The sequence below is a fragment of the Heloderma suspectum genome, chromosome 12, assembly GCF_057233095.1.
Source record: "Heloderma suspectum isolate Gila_16-S chromosome 12, 16-S_ref, whole genome shotgun sequence".
Lineage (NCBI taxonomy): Eukaryota > Metazoa > Chordata > Lepidosauria > Squamata > Helodermatidae > Heloderma > Heloderma suspectum.
Window position 1 is genome coordinate 25,917,953 of NC_139469.1, and position 17,158 is coordinate 25,935,110.

The following is a 17,158-nucleotide window of genomic DNA, read 5'->3' on the forward strand; positions in this document are numbered from 1 at the left end:
TACATTACAATTATATGCAGCTTAAATGGAATAAAATCCAAATATGCAATGTCTGATGGCTAACAGTCAACCCCAAGACGTCCAACAACTGAAAGATGAATATATGTTGGAATAAAGTCATGCATGGCTGGCTGGGGGATGCTGGGAGTTGTTTAGACAGAAAAAAAAGTCCTACATCCACAGGATTGCACCCTAGGTGTATTATTTTAAAGGAAATAACAGAACCACAGAAATAGAATCAAGTTCTAAGTTCCTAAATAGACAAGTGTAAAACATTGTTAAGTGACTCATTAACAAGTGAAGGCATCTGGTTATATCCCATTTCATTGAATTTCATCAGAGGCTGTCATGGATTAACCAAAATTCCACCTTCATATACACCATTCCTTAGTGCTTTTACAAAAAGTACCAGCAGCTACCTAAAAGACTTCTTAAAACGCCTTCTCAAAAGTTTAATTCTTTCCAGTAACTATCAGTCTTAAAGCCTGGCAGGTCTGAATAGAAGGCGGCAGACTTCAGTTAGTTAGTTAGTTATCTATCGATCTATTTTATTTATTTATTGCATTTATATTTCACCTTTTTTTCCTCTTGCAAGGAACCCGAGGCGGCTTACATTATCCTCCTGCTCTCCATTTTATCCTAACAACAACCCTGTGAGGTAGGTTGGGCTGAGAGTCTGTGACTGGCCCAAAGTCACCCAGTAAGCTTCCATGGCCGAGTGGGGACTAGAACCCGGATCTCCCGGCTCCCAGTCCAACACTCTAGCCACTACACCACACTGGCTCTACCGCAGAGATGGGGAACCTCTCTCAACCGAAGGGCTGAACTCAATTTTAGAGCTCTCCAAGGCTGCATTCCAGTGGTGGGCAGGGCCAAAATACCCAAAATACCAGTGTATTTTAGCTTAAATCCCTTGTTGCCTGTAACTAAGCCTTAGGAGAGGCATTACAGCCTTTTAGAATGGGGGAAAAGAACGTTCAAAAGCTCGAAAACCACCAAATGATCAGCAGTTGAGGAAAGGGGTTGTGGTGATAAAAAGAGGCACGGCCATCTGAGGAATGCCAGCGGGCTGGATTGGGATCCCTGGAGGGCTAGATTTGGCCCCTGGGCCTGAGGATTCCCCCCCTCCCCCAGATCTACAGGCTTTAAGAGTGATAGATAGGCATGTCTAAGCCACATGAAATCAGTGGGGATAGGCAAGACTAATTCCGCCTACCATCAGCTTATTATGATCCTTTTCAGTACTTAACTGGAAAAATTACCTAGAAAAAAAGAGGTCTTCCCCATTGCTTGGAAACAGCTACTGCAGTCTTCATATAAGCCCCTGTCTCCAGCAGCTAATATCACCAGCATCCCATCATTAGATAGCTGTTGGTTCCCTGAGACTGGTGCTTCCAGGAAGCGACCACCCCTGGATACAATCACCTAGAAGAAATGAGAAGGAAAATGTCCTCATTATATATGCATGGAGCACACACAAGCTGTATCAATCACAAGGCCAAGTAGGAAAGCTCTATCATGTGGTCATCCTGAAAAAACAATGAGGAAATACAGGAAACCTAAAACACCTGTTAATTATAGGAGCACCTATTAGCTTCCTTTAGCGATTTCCATATCACCACAGCAGCTTAACCAATGGCTAGACTCTAGCCACTGATTTAAGCTGCAGTGATGATGTGGAAGTCGAAAACACCCCATAACTGCTAAAGACTATGTCAGCGATAGTATGTTGACTGTGTAGCTTCTTTGAGGAATGGAAAGGTCCTAAGGACAGGAGGGGTGCGTGCGCACGCACACATATATGTATGTGCTGTTTGCAAAATAGGAATCGGCAGGAAAATATGCTTTGCAGTGGACTTGGTGCAGGGCAGGTAGTCAAGACTGACTTTCACATCTCATTTGCATCTAAGAACTAAAGGTTTGGCTAGAGGCATCAATTTTTAAGAACTATGGTAGGAAAAAAGCTTGCTAATATCCTTACAGGGTGATATTTCCCTTGATGAAAAACATTGAGGAAAGGGAACACACCACGCTGAGTAAGAGGTAACCAAGTTAAAATGACAAAAGCCAGGCAGTTGGTCCACTTTGGTTACCTGTGCCAGTTCTGTAACGGTGTCTGCATCCACAGTGGACATGTCCACATAGCACTTTCCTGGACGTATACCTTGGAGCACTCCGCTAGGACCAAGCACCAGCTGTGAGAACAGAAGAGCGGTAAAGCAATAGGGTGTCTGCAAAGGAATGCTGACCTTACCAATGCCAAAGAGGCTTCTACTAGCTTCCTCTGTGAAAGGGCTTTATGGCTTCAAAATAAACTAGTTTATAGGGTGCTGCTGCTCACTGTCATTAATGGATAGCTTTAAGGATGCTTTATACAAGGCAGGAACATGGTGGCATTACTGATTTGCACTGCATACGCATACTTGAATAGGGCAGGGATAGCTGAAGCTCTATTAATACGCTGTTCCAAGCGGAGAAAGAACTGGGCCACACAGGAATTAAGGAGAGCTTCTTATGGACCATTTAAGTGTCAGCCATGTAGGTCCAGAAATCTGCAGTGCTACAGTAGCACATGTAAGCCATTACAACTCCAAAGACTGGAAGGTACCCCAAATGTATGGAGGCCAGCAACAAAATCTTCCACGTAAAGCCTCCCCACGGATTCACTCACACAGCCTTGTAGTTATAAAGAAACAGCAGGGCCAGTATTTGCTTCCTGAGTTGGCTCTGTAAGGCTCTGGCTTGCAACTAGTTATGTCAGCAGGCCACATTAAAATGGGCAGCTGGTATGGGTGAGGAATACCCGTCTAGAAAAGATCAGTAGATGATGGGAAAGGCTTCTACCAGAGACCTGCTTCCAGTCAGAATAGACAATACTAGGACAGATGGACAAATAGTCTGACCTGGTATAAAGGTAGCTTCCTACATTCCCTGTGTCCTGTGGGGAAGAAACTTATCAGCTTCTCTGCTACTTTGGTTCGCATCAACTCTACAGACAGTGCCAAACTGTTTATACTCAGCTACTTGACTATTTTTATATTTGCTTATCTTACACAATTTAAATTGTGCTTTGCTTGAGTTGTGGGGATGACAGTGAGCTAGGCAGGACTCACATTCAACTGTGTCCATGGTCTCCGCCAGTGCCCAACTCTCTTAAGATCTTACCAAGCAATGATCACAGACTTTCAAGTCTACTCTTGTAGCCATAAGAGCTACAAAAGAACTGGTAGAACTTGTGTTTCACCTGAAGATGGCAACAGATCCAGGTAACAGCTGGATTTTATATGTTTTTAACATATATTAAAAATGGGAGATCAACCATTGTATGTTTCTTCATCCCATGAAGTCATCAGAGCATCTAGTACAGCTGGTGACGAAATGCAGACTCCATGACTTTAGTATTGGCCAACTCTCCCACCCACCCCCACTGTCCTCCATTTTGTTTTACTATCTAGCCTTACCCTGATGAGTTCTGGAGAACTAGAAAACTTGCACATTATTTGGCAACATTTTGGTTGGCCTAATATAAGCATTTCCCTAATATGGATTTTGGAATTTTTCTTATAGCCAACACTGCTACCTTTACTTTTTCAGGTTTTTAGAGCATGGCATAAGGAAAGTATGGACTGAGTATGTAACCTCCAGCTGACCTTGACCTGTGAGACCAAGGATCAAGCTCCACCTCTTGATGGTCTCAGGCAAGTAACTCTTTCAGCCTCTGTTCCCCAACTGGACTAGTGACTAGTGACCTCTCACAGGGTTAGCTACTGCGACAGAAAAACCACAATAAAATTCTTTAAAGCTATTCAAATTGCTAAGCGATAAGAGTTGCATCTACAGCAAACTGTAGTCACTTACCTCACGGACTTCAGAAATGGCACACAGAGTGGTGTACAGTCTAAACCAACAATCTACTGAGTATCTATTCCAGTCATTTGAAAATAAAAGTTTTTAAAGGGGATAAAGCATTTGGAACTTACACACGTGGCAGAAAAGATCACCACATAGCTGAAGAGGTGGACTGACTTTGTTCTAAATACTAGAGCGGTTTCCCCCAAACTTTGATACTTGGGGCAAGGCCCTTCCCCTCTGCCCTGCCCAAATTAGAACTGGAGGCAAACTTCAATCTTACACCTAATTTTCTCCATCAGCCCCCAGAACAACAGACAGGCCTCCTCCTTGCAATTGTGGGGAAGCTCAGTTAACACTGCCTCCCAGCATCCCATCCTCTCCTGTGCCCAGTGAGTCAAGGTTTCCTGGACAATGGCTGTGCTTCTCCGATTTTCCTGCATCTGTCAGCTCTTGCATGAGTGAATCCTACCATGTTGTCATCATTGCAAGGTGGGGGAAGGATGGGGAGAAGAGAGATAGTGCACAGCCCCTTACTACTCTGAGGGACATAGCTAACAGAAGCACCACTGCCCCATTCTTAAGTTTTTCAAATAACATTTCAGCCTCTCTCACAGCACACTACCATGTCTTGATACAGTTTGGGAACCACTATACTAGACACTCCCCACCCTGGCCCCTGCCCAGCCAAAGGAGGAATGTCAGGCCAAATATACTTTCTCTTCTAATTGTTACTTCTAGCACTTTTATGTTCTGCTGTAGTCTTCTTCCACTTCTGTCCTATTTTTTATGAGAAAAACTATATACAAAATTACTTCCCAAAAAGGGAACACTGAAATAATGGTACTAGCTTCACATCTATAATTCAAATAATATTGACATTATAAAAACTTGAGGTATATAATAAAATAACAACAAGTGCATGCAAAACCTTACAATATTCTGGAGACTTTTTGGCCATGTTTGTTAGGAAACTTTCACTCCTCTTTAAAATGAGGAATAGGATTTCTGCATTTTCACAGCCTACTGCTAAAGAACTGTAAAGCTAGTCATCTGCAATCAGCGAAGTCAGAACAGTTTTGGGCAGGGCAAGTCAGTTGTGTACAGCACTGCGGAGGAGGGGGGCATGCAAGAGAAAAGAGATAATCCTTACATCCTTGGCTGCCTTTGGATCAGATACGCAGGCAAAAGTGATGTCACAGGTCGAGACCACTTCAGCGGGGGTTCTTCCCAACCGTGCCCCCTCCTGGATGAACAAATCACACTGCAAAAGTCACAGACCCAAATGTAAGAAATGGAAACCATTGAACAAGAAAGGCCAGTTTGGGCCTTTGCTGTACCAGGAACTCCGATGTGCTCAGGATCAACTCAAGAGGAGGAGGAATAAAGTTGCATTCAAATGAGAAAAGGAGAACAGCATTAGGTAATCCTACACAGGCTATTTTGAAACAGCCTTTTTTGTAGGTGCAAGTTCAGTGAAGTTATGTCAGGATAACTCAGTTATCTCCTCTTCTCTGCTTTCTAGAGGAGCAGTCAAAATTTTCTTTTGAACAGTGGCTTTCAAGCTTATTCCAAGGAACCCTGGGGTTCCTTGGAAACTTATCGAGTCCATGGGCCCAGTGACAGCAGCCTACCTTCTGAGAGCGGCCAATGTAGGCAGCAGCAGCTACAGGTCAGCTCCATGTTCAGCCCATGGGGGTGAGCATCTCACTTGTCTTGATGCTGGGAGAAGACAACCTGCTACTTTCTGCTGGCAGCTGCAGATCAGTCCTGACACTGGCTTCCGTCATCACCCTGTCGGAGAGGGGGTGAAGACTGGGACCAATCCCCAGCCACACTTGTCTCAGCTGCCAGATGGGAGCTGGGAAGCATGGACATCTTAGTACAAGGCCACAAAGCTATTGTACATGAACCACCACATCCATTATTGTTCTGCCCAACATGGCAAGGACACCACTATCTCAGAAGTGGACACACTTATATTTTGCATGTGCTGTCCCTTACTGAGAAAGTGGCAGTCGCTGCTGTTCCAGCGGCCAGGAGACTCACAGGGTCAATTCGTGCCCCAACCTTGCCAGGCCCTGTTATTCAAGACTTCTGTCTCCCCAGAGAAAGACAAAGCCAGCCTGTTTTCAAGCCCTGCTATAAGGATGTCTCTCCCACTCCATTATGCTCATGAAATCTGTGGGCTAGTCATTTCTCTCTAAACACTTGGTACTAAAGCGAATGCGGGCACAGCTGTTCCAGAGATCAGAAGGCAGAGCTTCTGCCACCAGCCTCAAAAATAGCATAAGCGGAGAAGAAAAAAAGACAAAGCAGAGGGGAGGAAAATGTTACCATAGCTACTATGAGCTGGTGATAATTTAAGCTGGTGTTGTCAAATCAGTAATGGAGCTCAGAAATGCATGCTTCAAAGAGTTATTCTGAAGGTGACTAGCAGGAAAACATATGTTTCTGGTCAAACAGCTTTTCTCCTATCATGCTTCCCAACATGGTGAAACCCACTGTCCAAATTTTGGGGTGACAGCTTGATTTGAAGTCAGCAACTCAAGAGACATCCCAACTTCATGATCAAGCATGAGATGCTATCTAGGGCAGAAGTGGGCAGAGGGTAGCTTGGGATCTATTGGTGGATCTTTGGATGATTTGCAGTAGATCATTACGGGTCTCCAACTCCCAATTAACAGCAGCAGTTCTTAGGTCTAAATTAGACTGATCTGTAGTAACTCAGATGTAGTTTTGTATTTGTCTAGAAAGGTCTTCCCAGTGTATGACTCATGGGGGTGTAGTAAGTAATTGATTCCACTGCTCTCTGAGCCACCATTTTGCATCTAGCTCCATTTGGCGTTATCTCAGGGTTCTAGTGAAAAACAAAGCAGATCCCACAAGTCTGAAGTCTGCCCTCCTGAGGTCTAGATGGCCCCACTAGATTTTTGGATATCATCTCATCCTTTTGAGGGAACAAACTCACCTTCTCAGCAGTCCGGTTCCAGACCGTGACAGTGTGACCCATTTTTAGTAAGTTGGAGACGATGCCACTCCCCATCAGGCCGAGGCCAAGGAACCCTATCCTGAGACAAGAAAGGAGACTGTTCATACTGGAAGGCTCTAGAGGGAGTATATGACAGGGTGGGGAAGGCTTGCCTTCCTTTGGGGCAGACATTCCTGCAAACCTCCAGGCTTCAGGGAAACAGACATACGAAGACACAGGCAAGCAGCAAGGCACATTCTTTTTAAGAAAGGAGGGTTTACTGAGAGAGACCCAAACTTCTCAGGGGGAGGAATGCAAATATAGTTGCCAGTGGATTATATTTATACCTCTGGCAGAATGCCAGAGCTTGATGGACATTGCAGATTTGCTCTATGTAGTACAAGTCAGAGAGCAGTCTGGCCCCGGGAGGCATTTCTTTCTGCTTAGGCAGATAAAGTGAGTCTTCATTATAGGGAACTACCCATCCAGGAACTGCATGCGCAAAATTGTCATCATGGACAGCACACAAAGGGGCTAGCGTAGCACAGTGGAAACGTCTTGGGTTTGCATGTGAAAGATCACGGTTTGAAACCAGTTCAACCTTGACACCCACTAGGCAACTCTCTTCTCAGCCTATTTGCCTCAGAAGGCTGCTGAGAGAATAAAATGATAAAGTTTAAAAGAAAGGCTTTTCAGGAAGGAACAGCACAATAGAGAAGACTAACATGCTTCTATCATATCCTCTAAATCACTTGAAAAATATATCACAAATGACAAGAATGTAAGTTATGATGCTACAGAAATTCTGCACCTACACTGTAAGAGTGCACAGCATGTGGCCAAAGTCTTATGTGAAATGGCTGTGGGTAAAAATTATGAGTCCCAGAACCCTGCAGCTACTGCCCAGTCCTATTCCCCAAACCCCCACATCTCTCAGCTCTGATGTTTCTTCCCAGACCACCCAATCTAACTGCAATCTTAAATTCGATGAGGCTGTACAGCTTCTGCAGCCAGCACCATGCACATTAATCCTCTTAACTATGTGCATCATGGCTCAATTGCAACAGCTTCTCTCAACACAGCATTTAGTACCCTGGTGCAGAACTCACAGGTCAAAAATCAATTATGTATTTGTAAATCTCTCTCTCTGCCATCCTACACACAGGAATTATACATTCATTTAAGCATCTGTTCACATGTTGTTAACCATTCTGGTTTAATAGTTATGGAAAGCCACTGTTAATGGGTGAAATTCCTTATCCAAATTCCTTACCCAAGGGGGGAAAATGTGGTGCAGTTGTGCATAAGGATGTCCTGCTAGTCACTTCCTACCAAAATATAAGGACCGCAAGACTTAGGGATACCAGACTGGAACAAAGGCAAAATTACCTTTGGAAACTTGCAAACAGTACAACTGACTATTTCCCCTTCACTAACAGAGGCTTCTCAAAGGTGATCTTAACAAAGCTTACTCGTAAGCATTTTAGCTTCCTGTATGTCTACCATTCAGCTCACAGCTGGCTGCACTTGCAAAGCTTAAGTAAACCAAAATGAAAGAGTTGTGGCAAGCCAGTCAGGACAGCATCACACCCAGGGCTCTCCCCAGCTGCATTTCTTGTCAGCTTATGAGTTGCTATGGGGAAACGGTTTACCTGAATGCCTTCATTGTTACTTTAGTTTCTCTTCAGCAAGCCTGAAAAACTGACATCCTGAGATGGCTGCAGTGACAAATAGGCCACAGCCTGTTCTCCATCAGAGCAGGAGAGAAATAGCTTCCGAGAGTGAGACAGGAAGTGCAATTGTGGCTCCTGTCACTCTAGAAAGGAGAGGGGGAAGCACAGGAAGTGCCAGAAGACACAAGTGTCGCAGAGTGCCATTCTTGGACAGTACAGGAGCCCCACCCCTTCCCCTCCTTCTAGTGGTTTGGAGTCAGTGGTTAAACAGACTTGGTCGCCTGACATGCTCTGGAGGGCAATGCAATTTTGGCTGGGCGGATCTTTATACACATAAAGGCAACTCCCACCAGATTTTTGCAATAACCCATGCTGTAATGAAACCTTTCATTTTCAAAAGGCATTCATCAGATCAGAAGAGAAACTCACTAGAATGCCCAGGAAGACTTGTGCTAATTTTATTTCTCACAGTCATATCCTGCCCTTCCTCCAAGCACTCAGGGAAGGATACAGGGGGTTATTCCCATTTTATTCATGCAATCATCCTGTGAGGTGGGTTAGTCTGAGAGAAAGTGATTAGCCCAAAGACACAGAGTGACCTGCATGACTTGAACTCCAGTCTCCCTGGTCCAGCACTCAAGCCAGAAGGACAGATGCCTGAGAGCTGAGCTATGGGGGGCACCATCCAGCAATGCATCCCAAGTTGCACAAAAGAAGCCTGAGATTCACCACACAGCCCAAAGGAGATAGGCAGACAAAGTTATTTAAGTTAAATGGGATCAGGTTATTGGTCGCCTCTCGGTGCCAAAAGGGAGCCATAGCAGAAGTCAGAATTACAGAGAGAAAAAGGAAGAAAATGAGTCTTACTTCTTGTCTGTAGGAGTGATGCTGCCATTGATAGCTGTGCTGTCTGCCGCCTGGATGGATGTGGACCCGGTTTCCTGTGAAAAGAAGAGGCACCCACAAAAGTTAATTTCACTTCAGAGAAACAGACAGGATCTCGAGACATAAGTGAAGGCAAATCCAAAGCAAAGTCTGCTGTACCTCTTCACACACCTTCAGCTTCTTTGTGATGGCCTGATAGCAAACAGCTGGCTGCATGGAGAAGGAAAGACAAAACACACTTTGAATAAATTACAGCAAACCCCTTTGGGTCGTCTTGCCCTGCAAGGGAGCATATACCCTGCATGAAGAAATGAATCATTATGAACAAGCCAGGGACCCTCCACCCCAAGTCTAATTTCTGTATCTGAAAAATAGAATTCTCCCCGTTGCAAGGGCCAAAATCCTTCCTCTAACCCTGCAAGCTCAACCCCTTCTATCTAGTGCATTCCGATATAACATTAAGAACACATCAGTGAGGAACAAAAGTTAGAGGTACCCTGCAGATAATAACCATAGACCTAGATAAAGTAACAGTAAATAGCTACTTCCCAACCCTGCTTCCCTAGGATGGAGGACTCTTGAGTAAAAAAAATATGTCAGACGTAACAAATGGCTGTAGATGCCTGATGAGATTTTCCTCAAAGAGCCTTATAGAGGCACCATTGCCTTCCCTGACTTCTAGTGTCCTGCTCCATGGACATCCAAAATCATTACATCCATGATTCTGCTCCCCACCACCCTGGCCTGCCAATGACAATGTATTATATGTACATTTCGCAAACTGCTGTTTCTTATGGAAATATGAGGATGCCACAGAACCTCACCTGTAAAGGTATTCGCATTTATGAATGCCAAAGTAAAAACTAATTAAACCCAGCACAGAGACTTCAGCTCCTATAGGCCACACTAGATGAACTCACCACCTAAACCTATGGCTCACCTTCTCTGTCTGGCTAAGCAGGAAGTGATGGAAATGCGGGTCGCCATCTTTCACAGGCTGCAATTGCAAAGAGGCAAACTGAGAAACCAAGACAACCAAGCTTCAAGTCTGAAAAGCCTCCATACATATTTTGCATGGGTCACAGCTCTTCCAGATTCTGGTGAGATCCCGTGATATCTTCCTGAGACAAGGAACAGTTGTGTTTATCTCCCTACTTACTACAGGATGGGTGTAAAGAAATGTCATTATGAATTAGAGGTGAGAATCAGAGAGTCCAAGAGAGACAGGCTGTAGAGTTCAGCTAATAAAGAACTGGCAGGAATAAAGAAAAGTAATTTCCTGGACATATCACGCACTTACAGTGCAATCCTACTCAATCCTTCCTACTCAGAAGTAAACCCCGTTGAATTCAATGGGACTTATTCCCAGGTGTACGGGTATAGGACTGCAGCCTTAAGTGCCTGTTTGCTGAAAAGCCCACATGGCAAATATAGAAGACTGCTTGGAAATGACTCCTCTGGATAGATGTACATATGTGATATATCCTATAAAAGCACTTTCCAGTTTAAAAACGGGACCCACCTGGATTTGTTGGTTTCTAAACTGTCATCCTAAGCACACTTCTTAAGCAGCAAGTCACACTGAACTAAATAGGACTTTCTCCTGAGTAAATATGCTTAGGATTGTGCTGTGCAAGTCTCTGCTCTCTCAAATTGGATAGGCATTTCCTATTCTAAGAGCACTTTCAAGTCAGAATGGAAATCACACATCTGACTGAAATGTTTCTGATGAAGATTAAGTGACCCATTTCTTTTACAGGAGACACAAATCAATGTTTTATAGGACCAACTTGTGGCTTGAAGTCAACGACTGCGAAACTAGACAGTTTACATACTTCTAAACCAATCTAGACTGATCCAGCAAAACACAGTTTGAGTACTTTTCTATCTCCCGCCCCTTAGCACCAACTACAATCAACTCTTCAAATAGTTTGTGTTAACACTATTAAATTCAGTATTTTCTTTCTATCAGTAGAATACAGAGGGGGAAAATGCAATTAATCATGTGTTAATAGTAACTGCACCAAAGGCTTTGTTTTATTTCCTATTGCCAGCAAGTGCTTCTTCCGGATTTCAGCAAGGAAAGGATTAAAAAAAAGAGCAACCATTCCACTAACCCAAACATTTTGTTCTCACTGTGGTCCTTCTCTCAGGGCCAATCATCATAGGACAACTTGCATCAGCGTTGGATGATAGTGTTGATAATTAGTGGGACCAAGGCAGGTTTGCAGGGTGACCTCTTTCCTCCCTGCAGCAATCCTGAGCAGAATCCCTCTTCTGAAGCTAGTATTTGGTTGGGGGGATCTCCCAGTGGTGACCACAGGGGATTCTCCCACACCCCAAAACAGACAGTAGTTTCAGAAGAAGGATATTCCTTAAGACTGTGGGGGGAGGGGGTTAACACTCCTTATTAAAAATAGTAATTCTCCCTCCATACTTGGTCTGGTCCCATTGATTATCAGCTGACCCCACAAACTGATGCAATTTACATTTCAGAAATATGTGTATAGTTTGGTCATCCACTTTGAGCAAGGAAAGCTAGGAATGAGAGGGAGAGAGAATAACATGACAAAATCTCTTGCCTCCTATTGGGCAGCTTCATAATTGCAGTTTTATTCCCTCTCAGCTCCAGGCCCTAGCAGCTTGCCCATTGCTGCGATCATTACAGTAAGACCTTCTCATTGCTCCAGAGGGCTGTTAAGAGGCAGCCCTGGAGCCACAGCCAATCATCTGAGCTGCTGAATTGCTGGCACTTGCTCCCCAGTGAGGCTGTTCACACAACACGCTAACCCACACTCAGTGGTTGAGTGTTGGTTACTTTGAATTGTGGGTTGTTTGCTCAATCATGGGTTATCATGCTGTCTGAATACAGCACATTTTCCGCAGGGTGGGTTATCGTGTTGTCTGAGTGCAGCCAGGGTAGCTTGTTAACTCTGCAGTGTGGCTTGTTAACCATCCTGAAGAACCCAACAACAAACCACAGGTTCTCAAGGTGGCTTGTTGGAGAAAAATAAGCCACATTGCATGGTTAACAAGCCACCCTGGCTGTGTTCAGACAACACGCTAACCCATGGTTCAACAACCCACAGTTCAAAACAACCCACACTCAACCACTGAGTGTGGGTTAGCGTGTTGTGTGAACAGCCCTGGTGTATGGACATAATATTTCAAAGACCAAAAATGCAGGGATGAGCATGCTCAGCTATGCAAAAGGCACTTGAAAAAGTCTGAACAGTATGCGTGGTGCTTGCCTCTGGATTTTTCTCTCCTTTGTTTCTGGGACAGACCTCCTGGATGTCTTCTGTGTTGCAGTGAGTGCTCAACTCTTAACTACAATTGCATTAAGTTGTTTCTAAAGGGTAGGAGAGGAAAATTGCAGTACTTTATTCTAGTGTATTCTAGTGTTTTTAAAGAGGAGAGAGGTAATGTCTTGCTCCCCACTGCTTCACTTTCTTATGGGTCTCATCTTCCCACTTCAATCTCTTTTCTCTAATCCCTAAAATATGGAAGATGTTTGTGGTTATCGCCTAGTCATGAAAGAAAGATGTACCACTCATGCTCGGAGATTGTATTTCTGAGATCGACCTTGGCATTCAAATCCATTTCTGCAGCTAAGCCCTGGTAAGCACTGACTCAAATAAAACCCATTTTTCCAGGATTAAACATTGATGCTGGAAACAAAGTCTGATAACTGCTCATTTTTGTATTTCCCAAGCTGGATTCTCATGACACACTATTGAAAATAATGGGTCTTACTTTGGAGTAGATATCTATGGAGTCATGCTTATCATTTGCTTCCCAAGCCTAGCACACCTCATGGAATAATTTGAGACCTTTAGTACAAGTGAATATTGTATGCTCATTTTAATATGGGTTAGATCCAGACTTAGCTCAACTTTGGTCCCACTGAAATCAATATGAAAAATTAGTCATGGCTTCATTTATGCCCCATTGATTTCAATGAGAACAAAGTTCAACTAATTTAGCCTGCATCCAGTTATTAGCCTGCAAGGCTATTGTCATCTTAAGACTGAACTGCAGACGGGGCTTAAAAGCATGCCTTCTCCCACAAACAACTGTTTCCCCCTTTTTTAACTGCATCCAGCCTGAGAAAAGAGTTCTGTGTCTCCTCATTTATTTATTACATTTATATCCTGCCTTTTTTCCTCCTTAAGGAACCCAAGGCAGCGTACATAATCCTCCTCCTCCATTTTATCCTCACAACAGAGAGGATGTGACTGGCCCAAAGTCACCCAGTGAGCTTCCATGGCCAAGTGGGGACTAGAACCCAGATCTCCTGACTCCCAGTCCAACACACTAGCCACTACATGGTGGACAACATGCTGGACTATTTTGCAGCCCTCAACCTGCTGAATTTGCTGCTGATATTTTGTGGCATGGTGGTGGTAAAAGAAGTAGTGATTCCTCTATAAGACAAGGCACATGGGGAGCACATGCCTTGTTTTAAAATAAGATCCCACTCCTGTACACCTTGGTTTACAGAGAAATCGCTGCTTCTTTGTGACCGCACTGCCAAATTTCTGCAGTGCAGTAGCAACAATTTCAGTGGTGCCCCCAGATGTTACCCTCCTCACAATAAATAAACGTTGGTTTAGCTAAGCAAACCATGGACCTTTTATCTGTGGTTTGTTTGGGGCAACAAGCAAACCAGGAATTCTGGCTTATTTCTCCCCCAACAAGTCAGAGAAATAACCCAAGAATAAACTGTGGGCTATTTCTCTGGCATATTAGGGAAGAGACATGCCAGAGGTCCTGGTTCACACGTTGCCCCAAACAAACTAAAGATAAACGGTCAATGGTTTGCTTAGCTGCCCCCACTTATCATAACAATTGAGCCAGGGTTCCCCAGGAACTCCGGCTTATTGTGATGTGCAACCTGGGTCACTATCTCTGCACTTTTTTTGTGTTATTTTTCAAATGAATAGAGTTATATATTCTATTTTTGTTCTAGCTGTAGATACCAACACTTAACCACGCTTTTCTACTTATAGTTTGGATATTTACATGCTTTAAATAAACTAAGTAGAGCCTCTTGTTGAGCCTTCCCCAACCTGGTGCCCTCTAGATGTTTTGAACTGTATTTCCCGTTAGCCCCTGCCAGCATGGCTAATGGCCAGGGGTTATGAGAGTTATAGTCCAATATACCTGGAGGGTCCCAGGTTGGAGAAGGCTGCTCTTGCTGGATTGCAATGGCTCCTCTCACCTCCCTTCAGCCAGGTGACACAGATGGAAGCAAAGGTGGTGTGGAGATGAGCACGGGAAGGGGTGGGCAAGAACTGGGGCCAGTGAGAGACAGTGGAGACGGAAGGAACACAAAAGGGTGTATTTGAATCTGGCTTTAGGGGTATGGGTGCATGAGGAAAGCCAAGCAAGGAGAAGATTTGAGATGGAAGAGCAAGGAAGAGGGGGAAGTCCTTTGCCCAGATCCCCCTAATACCTGGGAGCCAAGCCTTCTGTGAAGGAACAAGTCTTTGCAGGGCACAGGTTTACCCTACCGCACAGTACCTACTACTATAGCAGAGAGTCTAGTGGGCACTTCTACTGGGAAAAATGGAAAGAGTTTAATCACCTCGCTTACACTCGGTGGCCATTTAAAGCCAGCCACAGTGCCCGTCATCATTCTCTTCACTGTGCTTGATTCAGGGATTGTCAGGTCCTGTGGAAAAAGGAGGAGATCAATGAAGAACATGGTTTACTGCACTGGTAGGGAATGCGTGGCCCTCCAAATGTTTTGGACTGCAACTCCCATCAGCCCTAGTTAGCATAGGCAATGGTGAGGGATGATGGGAGCTGCAGATCAACATCAGGGGGGCGATACGTTCCCCATCCCTGGTTTACTGACACAGTCCTTAAAGCTGTGTGTGCAGCCGGCCTTTGGGATGCTTAAACAGAAACCTTAGAAATATGCTAGAATTATCATGAAATACGTTTCCTCCCACATTCCCCAAATTCTCTCCTTGAAAGAGATTGTTCACAAAGACCACGATATATTCTAGACCAGCCTGGTCCCCAGCCTAGCACCCTCCAGATCTTCTGGACTACAGATCCCTTCATCCCTGACCAATGGTCCTGCTGGCCAATGGGACTTGGAATCTGAAACACCCGGAAACACCCAGAGGGCACCAAGGTGGGGAAAGCTGTTCTAGACTAAGCAGTGGAGCAACAAGCTGGCAAAATGGCATGTGAAAAACTCATGATGCGATAAACATCCACCAAAGTCTGAGCCTCTGGTATTTGCTGAAAGAAGCATAATGCAAGACATCACTGGGGCTGGCTTTTAACAGTTAGCAGTAAGGGACATGGGATAATTTTACAAACAACGTATTGTTTTAATGGGTTAGCATTTAATTTATTGGTTTTGGTTAATTTCTGTATTACGTATGACCCAGGCCACTGAAAACAAATTAACTAAAATTAAGCAAGGACGTTCTATCAGTTTTGAGGTGACTCAGCCCAGTCAAGCAATAATCCATCCAGCAAGACCCTAAGCACGCTTACTCAGAAGGAAGTTCCACCAAGACTTACTGCTTAGTAAGCATGCTGAGGACTGCAGCCTTAACATCACCTACATACATGGCAATGATTTGGCATTTTGTGAAATCAATTTCACAAGCCTGGATGACGTTTATTTCCATGAAGGACAGGAGACACCGACTTCCCCATTTTATCATTTTATTTCCCAATACAACCCCTCCCCCCACCACTGTTGTTATGGAGAAAAATACGGAGAACATGATGCAAGCCCAATAAGTAGTCAAGATATCCTCACTTGTTATTATTGTTGTTGTTTTTATTATAGGTTCTCTTTCTTCACTTTTAATACAGGCATTGATAGCAACCTCCCTCCACAAGACCCCAACCACCACCTCTTTCCTAGCTTGTTCTTAAAGTGTCCCAGTTTCTGGAATTAGAATTATGCCAACAACACATTATATCCCCATCTATGTCAGCTGCTATGGAGAAAAGAAAAGATGCACAGAAGCCCGACTCAAGAATCCTTTCTCGTTTGAGCGCCTTTGGTCAAACCTCACCGCATGTTTAACCACAATCATGATTGCCATTATTTTAATATCAAAGTTAAGGTTTTTTTAGGTCTTGCACTAGCCATTGTGTGCTGCACTAGACAAGAAACTGCGACTCAGATTAGCCTTCCCCAAGCTAGTGTCCTCCAGATGTATTAGACTACAGCTCCTATCATCCTGAGGGTCACCAGGTTAGGGGAGGCTGGTTTAAGTAACAGGTAGCCATTTCAAGCCTCTCCCCCTGCAACCCTCCCAAGTAGCAGTTCTTACAGTTCTACCAGCAGCCCTCAGCTGGACAAAGTCTAGGTATTAGTAGCCTTACATCTTAAATCATCTAAGTTTAAACATTGCAAAAGTAACATAAGAACAGTCAGCTATACACAAGATCTTTATCATTTGCTAGGCAGATGTCAGAGCAGGGGTGGGCAGATGTCAGGCTTGCAAAAACTGCTTTTTCTTCTTATTTTACTAGGACCTCATGTTCCACCAACCAGAGGCTAGGGTACAAGACATATACCTAGAATTAAAGAATTCTGAGCCCGGGAATTTGTTCTGAGTACAAGAACTGAATACAGCACACAGAACTTACACACAACAACCCATTCTTGGTAACCCCTTTCTTTGTTTAAGCAGCATAATCTGGTGTAGTGGGACTGGGGGCAGGGAGGTGGCACAGTTATTTTGTTTCTCCTATTGTCAAATAATTGGAAGTCAGAAATCTTTGATCTACTTCAAAG

General features: G+C 44.1%; 1 protein-coding gene across 9 annotated transcripts in view; it reads right to left on the reverse strand.

Annotated features, from left to right (window-relative positions):
- The window catches only part of GLYR1 (glyoxylate reductase 1 homolog), a 51,799-nt gene that overhangs the window by 5,527 nt on the left and 29,114 nt on the right, over positions 1 to 17,158 (reverse strand). For 6 of the 9 annotated variants that reach the window (XM_084818863.1, XM_084818865.1, XM_084818858.1 and 3 more), the window contains 8 exons: positions 14,969 to 15,055; positions 10,319 to 10,375; positions 9,538 to 9,588; positions 9,361 to 9,434; positions 6,821 to 6,920; positions 5,003 to 5,113; positions 2,094 to 2,195; positions 1,263 to 1,425 (listed from right to left, as the gene is read on the reverse strand). In XM_084818863.1, coding sequence (XP_084674989.1) covers positions 1,263 to 1,425; positions 2,094 to 2,195; positions 5,003 to 5,113; positions 6,821 to 6,920; positions 9,361 to 9,434; positions 9,538 to 9,588; positions 10,319 to 10,375; positions 14,969 to 15,055 — 745 coding nt within the window. The remainder of the gene's footprint in view (positions 1 to 1,262; positions 1,426 to 2,093; positions 2,196 to 5,002; positions 5,114 to 6,820; positions 6,921 to 9,360; positions 9,435 to 9,537; positions 9,589 to 10,318; positions 10,376 to 14,968; positions 15,056 to 17,158) is intronic. The other 3 variants (XM_084818857.1, XM_084818862.1, XM_084818860.1) reach the window with 1 other exon arrangement.